Below are 10954 nucleotides of genomic sequence, written 5' to 3' on the forward strand. Positions count from 1 at the left end.
TCTACTTCCATTTTTAGGTCCTGGATGGTTTTGCTCAATTCCTTCACCTGTTTGTTTGTGCTTTCCTGCAATTCCTTAATGGATTTTTGTGTTTCCTCTTTAAGGGCTTCTCCTTGTTTACTTGTGATCTCCTGTAATTCTTTAAGGGATTTGTTTGTTTGTTTGTTTCCTCTTTAAGGGCTTGTACCTCTTTACCTGTGTTCTCCTGTATTTCTTTAAGGGAGTTATTCATGTTCTTCTTAAATTCCTCTAGCAGCATCGTGAAATATGATTTTAGATCCAAATATTGCTTTTCCAGTGTTTTGGGATATCCAGGACTTGCTGTGGTGGGAGTACTAGGTTCTGATGAAGCCAAGTAGTCTTAGTTTCTGTTGGTAAGATTCTTGTGTTTGCCTTTCGCCATCTGTTGATCTCTGGTGTTAGATGTTCTTGCTGTCTCTGACTAGAGCTTGTTCCTCCTGTGGGTCTGTAAGCCTGTGTCAGCACTTCTGGGAGATCAGCTCTCCTCCAGTAAAACCCAGGTGCAGATGACTGTGGATTAGTTGTTCATCTTGAGTCCTGGGGTCAGGATCTCCACTTGCAGGAAAGGTGCAGAGAGAGCTGTGGATCTGTTGTCACTCCTAGGTGTAGAAGGAGGTTGAGAGGATCCTGTCCTGGCTGCTCTGCCACTTGTAAGGCCTGTGTGCCTCCTGGCTGATCCTGCCTTAGAAAGTCACCAGAGAGAAAATGGCGGATTTCACCTGAGTCCTAGGGTTAGAGCACTCCCTAAAGGCAGGCTCTCTGCTTGCAGGAAAGGGGCAGAGAGGGCTGCAGATCCACCACTGTCACTCCTAGGAGGTTGAGAGGATCCTGTCCTGGTTGCTCTGCCACTTATGAGGCCTGTGCCTCACGGCTGGTCCCGCCTTAGAAAGTCACTGGAGAGAGAATGGCAAATCTCACCCGAGTCCCTCAACTTTGTCTTATTTAAGAATAGCCTTTAAAGTTTTTGTTTTGTCTAATTTTACTTATGAATTTTTTGTTATTTGGAAATTATTTTCATTTTTCTTCCATTTTATTATTTGTTAGTTTCTGGGTCTTTTCTCTTTCCTTCTACAACCCCCCTCAGCACACCCCTTCTTTTTCCTGCCTTTGTTTTACCTCTCTTCGACATCCCCAACACCACTCTTCTGCTGCCTCTATACTTATCTATGAGTAATTTTTGACCTGCTAGCCCATTCTACATACTGTGGTTACTGGTGACATACTAATGGGCTTCAGTCAATCTATTCTCTATTTCTCTATCTCTGATGGCTTAATATTGTTGATGTTATAATGGTGTGTCCTCTCTTCTCACTGTTTTTGCTGAAGGATGGAGGTTTCCTTGAAATTGAAACATTTCACCAGAACAAAGAGTTAGACTCATGAGTCTCAAGTTTAAATGGAAAGGCCATGCATGTAGAAAGACAGAACTGGATGCAAGTCCAAGATAAATGGGATTACATGAGCATCTCTACGGCAAAAGAAAGATAAAACAAGAGTAGAGAGGCAGAGTACGGACAGTGAGTCCTATCTAGGCCCTATGCCAGACCTTAAAATTTCTCCTAAAATGTGTTCCTCTCCCAATGTTCCTTTACTAATGCCATCCCCTAGCTACTTGGCTAAAACATCTTGGGCACATCTCACGTCTGACAATTGCTGAGCACCTCCGATGTGCCTATCCTAACCAAATTCACTGCTCCACTATTCTGGAGACTGCAGCAATCTCCCAAATGACATCACTGCTCCTTCTCTAGGGTCTCCTAATGTGCTCCTCACATGGCATTTTCTGCTTCGCAGATCTCCTGGCCATGTTGCCACCTTCTTACCATTCTACTGTTTGCTTCCTCTGACAGAGCTAATCTAAGTCAGTCTGATAATCCTTGAACATATCAGGCATACTTGTACTTTTAGCTTAAATCATATATCATTTCTTCAATGCATGTATATAATTTATACTTGTAAGACATATAAACTGACTTTGCAACATAGGGTAATAATTTAAATTATGATATATATTACTACTGGAGAAACACAAGCCTCAATGATCAACTGACCTACAAAGAAAGATCATTTCCCCCACAATGGTCTCCTTTACGTTTTCCAGAAAAAAAAATAATGACAATTCAAGCTACATGTATAAATCAACTCCAGTTTCTTATACTTTACAATACTAAAGTCCTCAAAATACTAAATTCTTGTACTTTAAAATACTAAATTCTGAGCAGTGGTGGTGCACACCATTAATCCCAGCACTTGGGAGGCAAAGACAGGAGGATTTCTGAGTTCAAGACCAGCCTGGTCTACAGAGTGAGTTCCAGGGCAGCCAGAGTTACACAGAGAAACCCTGTCTTTAAAAAAAACAATAAATAAATAAATAAATAAATAAATACTAAATATCCTGAAAGTAGTTGAAATTTGGTGGATATATTGGGGAAAATTTAATTTGAGAACTTCTTGTTGTTTTAGACTATTAAGTAAGAGAATACGTATGCATAATTTAACTACAGACTTTCTTTTAATATAAACATTAACTTTACTCACCTGATTATCATCATTTAAAAACTCCTCAAGGAACTTATTATCATTAACACATTGCGTCCTGGAACTTCGTTGAGGACTGTCATCAGCTTTAACAGGGACAGGAGATTTGCTACACAGGATTTAAAGGATACAAACAGTAATTTTAAAAGTAGGCATTCTATAATTCAAAAGTGTTCCCTTAAAAACAAGAGAGGCTGGAGAGCTAGCTTAGGCAAGAGTACTTGTGCTATTGCACAGAACCCCATCCTTCTCCAGCATCCACATCTTGTAGCTCATAGCCACTTGCAACTCCAGCTCCAGGAGATACAACCATCTCTTCTGGTTTCCTCAACACTGCAAAAACACACACGCACAACCCATGTACACACAACCCACACGTGCATACACACACATGTATTTCACAGGTGCGTACTTCAAAATATTTTAGTAGTGACCAAACAATAAATGTCATGGATATAACTCATATTAAAGCTGTATATTAAGTCCTCCACCTTGTCCCTAAACTGATACCACAATTCAGCCCTTCTGTATCCTTTGCTTGTCCTTTCCAGCTTTAAAGACAATACTTACATAAAGTAAACCATTATTCCTTGACTGGATCCCCCAATTATGGAATAACTCCAGCGTTAAAGACAATACTTATATAAAGTAAACTTCTATTCCTCGACTGGATCCCCCAATTATGGAATAACTTCAGCTTTAAAGACAATACTTATATAAAGTAAACTATTATTCTTCAACTGGATCCCCTAACCATGGAATAACTTCAAAAGTTCTTTTGTTTGACATAGTATCTTCTCCCAAATAAATACAGTGAAAGCTGGGAGTGTAGCTCAGTAGTAGAGTCCCAGCCAAGCACGCAGGGGACTCTGGGTTAATTCCTCCGTGCCATGCATACATACCAAACAAATTATTTATCTAATGGTAACAGAAAGCTTAAAACTCAAGAGACTTTACTTAAGTAGTAGTTTCATGTTCTCCCACGAGACAACAGGACAAACCCATCTCAGAACTATTATTAATGGTGGAAAACTGAGGAAACATTTAATTTTTAAAATCTGAACTCCAAAATGAAAATTCTGATCCCAGTCCCAACTCTATATAACCTTCAGTAATTTATCTACCTAACCCTGAGAATCTACATTTATTGTTCTTATTTCAGAGATATTATAAAATAATTCTCTATACACCTTACATAATTAGTAGTCATTCAATAATTACTTCTTCCCTTATATTCTTAGTAAGAAATACTCATGTCAAAAAATAAGAATTTTCTGAATTAAACTGCATTTATCACAAAAATGAAATTATCCTAGTTCTTTACATATCATTTATAACATATAACTTAAAAGCACAATATCTAGTAAACTTTATAAAACACTTAAACATTGCATGCTAATTATTTCAAGAAGCACTTGTTAGTTGACATATTTTACTTCTTACTTGCCATGAGCTATTTCTTAGTCTACATAGTCTTTTCCCTCCCAACTCAACAATATGCTTTTCTATAGCCATGCTGCAGACAGATGCAGGCCAAACATGCTCATTACCCTAGCCTATTTTTATTTTTAACATTTTCACAACAAAAACTTGTTTAAAGAATGTCTTCTTGACTTTTCTTAAGTGCTACATTTTAGTGTGTGTGTGTGTGTGTGTATGTGTGTGTGTTGTATGCATGTATATCTGGGGGGCATGTGTGAAGTGTGTATGGCACGTGTATGTTTGTATGGAGGAGGTGTGCGTGTGGTATATGTGGGGGGCATGTTTGTGCATGGCATGTGTGTGTGGCGTGTGTGGTGGTGATATGTACATGTCTGGGCCACAGTCAATGTCACGTGTCTTCCTCTATTGTTACCTAATTTCTGAAAGTTTCACTGAACTTTGGCTTTCCAATTTAGCAAGACTAATTTGCTAAAAAAAAAAAAAAAAAAAAAAAAAAAACAGAGGTTCTCTTGTGTCTCCCTTCCCAAGCACTGGGATTTTAGGAGCACACCACCACAGCGTGCAAGCCCGTTAGCCATGGAGGCAGCTGCTCAGCATTGCCATTCCTCCTTTCCGTCACTAACTTTATGGCCTCCTATTTTATTCTGTTTGATCCTGCAATGCCTTGCCAGTATCAGCTAAGATCTATTTACTCTTCTCAGCAAAGCATCTTTTCTTTTTCTACAAGCACAATACTTATGAGTTGATGCCCCAAAAAGGAAGTGTTAGGTCCGAGTTACTGGGTCCAATCATTGCTATTACTCATCTAAAATGCAAGTCTTATAGTCTAATTGCAAGCATATGCAGTAATTGCATTGGAAGGCGCGCTCTGCCTCAGTCCCACAAAGCTTGTCTTCTCATTTGGTCACGACTGTAAAGCAAGTATTGCAGTTATTCTTTTACTCACGCAAAGACTAGCTGGTTAGGAAATAAAAATATTTTTAAAAGGGCATTAAATAAATGAGCTAGTTATAAATCATTTTTAAAAACATATTGAAGTAGCATGGGAAATAAAACTAAAACAAGAAAATCAAGTTTTATGAGCAATCACCAACACTACAGGATTCACAGACAATTTGCCCCATTCACAAACTAGCCTCAGTACTTCCATTTTCAAATCGAATCCTCTCAACAACTCTATGTAACTATTATTTCTGTCTTTAAAATTTAGAGAACTTACATAGCTATCAAAGCAAGAAAGTCAGAAGTGGGGATGACAGTCAGTGTTGGCATTCAAAGTATCCTACTGAGAAACAAGCAAAGGAATCCACTACCTGATAGGCTGACACAGGAGGACTGAGAGTAGAAGGCCAGCCTAGGCTACAGAGCATGACACTGTCTCAAGAAAGAAACCATGATACAGGAATCATGAAATATAATCAACTATTACAGCCTGAGGCATAGATGCCACTTACCAAAACTGCATTTCTGCTAAGTGCCAGTGCGGTATCAATAATGATAAAAACCTCTTTTTATGTAAGCTCCAGTCAGTACAATACTCATCTAAGGTGAATAGGCACTTTTTGAATTATTCTGAGAAACAATACCATAGGAAGGTTGAGTATATAAGTGAAAAGAACCCTAGGAACTACACCAGACAACATCTCAAAATGTACTGCCACCTCAGGAAAGCAGTAAAGAGAAAATCAAAATGTAAACAAGACATGAATAACAGGAGTTGGGTAAGCACCATTTAAAAAGTAAGGAATTCAATAGCACTATTCCATTTGCAAAATAAATGTTTATGCAAGTTCCATTTTATATATATGCATATAGTTTCACATATATTCATTACAGATAACTTAGCACCAAAGCAAAATGAACATGCAGCATGTATTTTATGGAAGCACATGAAACATTGTATCATCTTATAGTAACTTGAAAACTGCATCTTAAGCAATATGAAAGCTAGACCATACCACTATTAATGATTAAGATATGCGGAAAGTACATCCAATGTTGACAGAATACTTTTTCTTTTGGCACACTAAACAGTATGACTTACTTACAAAGTGACAGGGACATTCTCCCATGTTCGTTCTGCTTCAAGTTTATCTAAGGAGCAAGGACTGCCATCCTTTTCCACAGGCTTTGGTAAGTCTTCAGTGGATTGTTTGAGATTCTTCTTAGCCTTCAGGATAAGCAATTCAATTTTGTCACCTAATTTTAAAAACACTCTTTAAGAAAAAAAATAGAAATATCTCACACTCTTTAAGAAAAAAAATAGAAAATATCTCACAGTCAACAGGAAGTAAAACATTGGGAATGTACATGTCGATAACATCAAATTAGGACTGTGTGGTAATTTAAGCAAGGAAAACAGAGATAAAGACTTTAATAGCTTTAAAATACTAAAGATCATATGTATTCTAAAAGTGTTATTACATCATAAAACTTCTACAGAGTATGTGACATTTTAACACATCATTTGCTTTAAAATAAAAAACTAAAAACAAAATATTACCACAGAATGGCTTTTGGGATTGTCCTGGGAGAAGTGGGTTGTCACACTGACATTTAAAGTCATTACCTAATCCTTTATACTCACTGAAGGAATCTGTAAAGTTTGAAGGTTTAAAAGAGTATTCAAAACAATCTACTTTACTTAAAAGCTGACTAGCTCTTTGTGTTTGGTAACTATGTGTAGGGCAATATTCATCTTCATTAAATAATTTATAAACCCTTGAAGTATCTGCATCAGGTAGCAAGTCTTCATTGTGGAGCCAAATTGGATACTTAAAATCAGGGATACTAGTTACCCCAGAGACGCTAAGGTCACATTTCTGGCTAGTGAGCCATCTGGGATAGTTCTTTTCAAGACCGTGCTCTGAACTGTCCTTGAAAGATGATTCTTTAGGAATAGATAAAGATGATTCTGAAACATATTTATTTTTTCTATTAATAGGTTTTGGGGTTCTGGGCCTGCCACATTTCTTTCCATTTATCTTTGTGTACACATAAGGAGGAACTATATCATCCCTGCTCTTAGGAGTAGTTTCTACATAAGAACTTGGACAATGTTTAATGTCCGACGAATCCTGCCTTCCAATGTATTTCTTGGTTTTCTTGTTTTGTCGGTGATGAGGTGTAACATCAGTGAAGGAAAAGCACCCGTCCGCTGGAAGTCTTAACAAGTCATCAGTTGTTAGGCTAATGGAGTCCATGTCACGAATAGCCTCTCTTCTATAGTACAAGGGATTAAAGTGCTGTTTGTGATCAAGATTTTCAAAAGCTGAAAAACAAAACATAGTTCTGTTTGTTTTTTATCATATACAATAGTCAACAGTCATGAGAATTAAAAATTTAGGAATCGTTTTGGTGCTTCCCCTTTACCATTAGTTTTGAATACAAATCTTAAACATATAAACTGGTAAATATAACACGTGCTTTTTCATACCTCTCCAGTATTTAATTTCTATATGTAGCCATCAATCAGCTAAATCTGTGTGTTCCTGTTACTGTGTTACTGTTTCTTCAACTTTCTCCACCCAGATATACCTTTTACATTAATACAATCATATAAGCAGCAGAGAATAGTATACTCAAAGTGGATAGAAAGACAATTTGCTTTCTCTGCTACCAACCCTGCAATGGCATAGCCTCAGAGAATGCTATCTAGTTCTCTTCACAAATCAATCACCCATACTCTTCCCATGCTACACTCTTCTGCTAGTGCTCAGTAGAATTTATGAATTCATTTTTCCAGACCTGTCTTCATGAAGGCTTTATTAAGGACAAATTCTTAGTATATTATGACTATTATTCCATAGAATACAGATGATAAAAAATAATATTCCTACTTGACCAGCTGAAATTGAGCAAATATAAACTCAGAAAGATCAGGATTATGTAATAGCTTGTTAAGACTACAGCATCAATACTCTTTCTATCATGCCACAGAAAAATGGCTGCAGAGTTTAGGATCAGCCCCTTTCTACTGTTAATTCTATTTACCTGGGTTCTCTCCAAGGACAAAAGATCTGAGCAAAAACCTCCTGAGATTATGACAAGCAGACAATCCATTTTACAAATCAAGACTTCAGGAATATAAGTTTTTTTTTTTTCAAAATAACAAAAAGGTCGAACTTTCTAAGGCATCTCTCTCAAATATGTTAAATCACTGGACATCAGAGTTCAAGCAAGCACAAAGAATAAAGCGTACCACTGTGTGGTGTAGGCACGTAGCTGGAAAATTGTGGCACATTACCGACCTCACCATCAATGTTTACTTTGACAGTGCCTGCAGCAGGATGTTCTCTGCTTAGTTCGAAATCCTCAATATAGGCCTGCAGAGCCTCAGAAGCAGAGCTGTACAGTTGGTCCTTATACAGAAACGAGCTGTCAGAGCTGGACGAACTGGAGCCCCTGAGGCTGCAGCTTGCCAGGAGAGACGTTACCGAAGAATCTCGAGAACAAACTCTGTGCTTTGTGTCCAATTTTTCCATGGCTTTCTCAAAAGGAATTACTTCCGTTAAATACTACAATATAGAAACAAAGTGGGACAGTGCCAATGAGTGGTGATGATAGGCAATAAAAATTATTAAATACATAAACAAAGTTTTTCAGGATTAAAGTTACTTATTGATAATAGATAATCCTATGTGAACACTGAAAGTTTCCTATTATCTTTACTGTTAGTCATTTCATGAATGATTTAGGAAAAAAATTGAGAACCTACTATGGGCTTGGAAATATACAGATAAAAATTATCTGCCAATATACATGGAATACCAAGGAAATGGTACTTTTTTTTAAAGTCCCAAAAACTACTATAGACAGTCTTTATTATGATGATATATTTTATGACATCACAATACCTAACATTTTCTAATAGGTTCTATTTTTGAGTTTTATAAGTCTATTGCCATGCATTACAGACAGCTGGCAATCAATTTTTAACCCTTTAAAGCATTAGAAATAAGATCAATATGAAACTTTAGCAAAAAATAACTTTATAAAACAAAATAATATTTACAAAAAAATTAAGCTAAAGTTTTTATTTCAGAATGGGTTAGCTGTAAGCCTTTTTTGTTTGTTTTTTGTTTTTGTTTTTTTTGTTTTTGTTTTTCCAAGACAGGGTTTCTCTGTACAGCCCTGGCTGTCCTGGAACTTACTCTGTAGACCAGGCTGGCCTCGAACTCAGAAATCCACCTGCCTCTGCCTCCCAAGTGCTGGGATTATAGGCGTGCACCACCACCACCCAGCAGCTATAAGCCTTTTATAAAAAATGTTAAGAATCGCCTCACCTTCATTTTTCATATCCCCAGTACATTTTATTTTTTTTTAAATCTTATGCATATGGGTATTGAACCTACATCATGTCTATGTATTTTATGTATGCCTGTCTCCCAGGGAGGTCAGAAAAGGGATGCATATTTCATGGAACTGCTGTTACAGACAATTATGAGTCAACATGTGGGTGCCAGGAATTGAACCTGGGTCCTCTGAAAAAGCAGCCAGTGCTCTTAACCACTGTGTTTCTCTGGCTCCTGTAGTTTTAATTCTTTTTAATTCTTAAAATGTTTAATCTTCTTAAGAAAGCTTAACTGGTTTGGAAATTCATTCAATATAATCAGCTTTATGTTTTCCTAGTAAAATTGAGAGAGCTTTTAGCACAGTAGTAATATCTACTTTTTTAAACAAGAAATAGTGGGATAGACATGTATTAATTCAGGACATAATAGTCATTGAGAATTGAAGGATTCTCTGTACTAAAAACCTTCACACATAGGTTGTGATGCTCGCTACAATGTTGCAATGTCAATTCTAGCTGTAATTTTGTAAATTTCTTGTTTGATGTGGTATTAGCAACGTCAAATTTGACTTTAAAATATAACAGATGTTCTAATTAAGGGGACAGAGCTGTAGTAGTTCCAGCCTATCCTAGCGCTCTGAGCCTAAGGGAGAAGGTCGCATTGGGTAGTGACAGCAGGATGTAAGACAAAGCTCTTCTCCATTCCTGAAGGCTCTGCTGTTTGTTTTTCTCTCAAGAATAACTGGACAAAGTCAATTTTATGCTTTCTGTATCCTTCTTAGAAATCTTTAAATTAGCTCAACTAAATCCTCTTGGATGTTTGTCACAAATCAGGATGCCAATTTTACTTCACAAAACCTTAAGAACAGGCAGCGTCTTCGAATGGGAGAGCTGTTGGTTCTTAGAGATTTAGTTCTTAAGAGAGCGGCTGAGAGTTATCTCCATTTACATGACAAGAGAGAAAACCTGCAATTCTCACGGAAAGTTTCCAGTCCAGACAGAAGTAAAATAGTTTAAGAAACCCCTGAACACCTACAGCTCTGCTTCTAACAATCAACAAATATTTTAACTGTTTATGACACCCTCCCACCCAGGTCGGTCACGGGCCGGTTCCCAATTACATATATTTAAATAAATATCTTACCATTCCCTTTAAGTAAATACCTTACCATTCCCTTCGCAAGCGCTGGTTTCAATCTCCCGAATTAAATCCATCGCGGTGAACGATTAAAAAAAAAAAAAGTTAGGGCAAGAAATTTCAAAGACCTCGATTCAAAACGCAGACGACCGTGTCAAAAGAGTGCCAGAGAGATGAACGCTCTGGAAGTGGAGCACCACTCTTGGAAACCAGCTGCTCTGGTTTTGATCCTGCAAGGGGGAGCGTCGACCGGTCTGGAACACTTGATTTTGGCAGGCCTTGGGCTGCAAAGAGTTGGGTCATCCGAGTGCCCCGAGTGTGGCTGCCGGGCTGGCTCCGGGGTGGCAGCGTCCCTTTGCCTGCGGACACGGACGAGGCCCTGGGTGAGGACCTTCATCCCTCGTGAGCACCCGGGGCCGCAGCGGATGCTGAGTTGACAACGGCCCCCGAACCTCAAGCCCCCTGCACCCGCGAGCTCCGTCGGGACCCCTCGGGTCACCGCACCCCGCGACGCCCCTACT

At 38.1% G+C, this 10954-nt stretch overlaps 1 protein-coding gene across 4 annotated transcripts in view; it reads right to left on the bottom strand.

Moving 5' to 3' along the window:
• The window catches only part of CUNH18orf54 (chromosome unknown C18orf54 homolog), a 28639-nt gene that overhangs the window by 17021 nt on the left and 664 nt on the right, over nt 1–10954 (bottom strand). The window contains exons 2-6 of one of the 4 annotated variants that reach the window (XM_031365988.1): nt 10440–10792; nt 8204–8519; nt 6506–7273; nt 6051–6201; nt 2560–2668 (exon numbers count right to left, since the gene is read on the bottom strand). In XM_031365988.1, coding sequence (XP_031221848.1) covers nt 2560–2668; nt 6051–6201; nt 6506–7273; nt 8204–8519; nt 10440–10442 — 1347 coding nt within the window. In that variant the 5' untranslated portion in view covers nt 10443–10792. Of the gene's footprint in view, nt 1–2559; nt 2669–6050; nt 6219–6505; nt 7274–8203; nt 8520–10439; nt 10932–10954 lie in introns of those variants that run through there. The other 3 variants (XM_031365986.1, XM_031365989.1, XM_031365987.1) reach the window with 3 other exon arrangements.

This window comes from Mastomys coucha, unplaced genomic scaffold (assembly GCF_008632895.1).
Source record: "Mastomys coucha isolate ucsf_1 unplaced genomic scaffold, UCSF_Mcou_1 pScaffold13, whole genome shotgun sequence".
Lineage (NCBI taxonomy): Eukaryota > Metazoa > Chordata > Mammalia > Rodentia > Muridae > Mastomys > Mastomys coucha.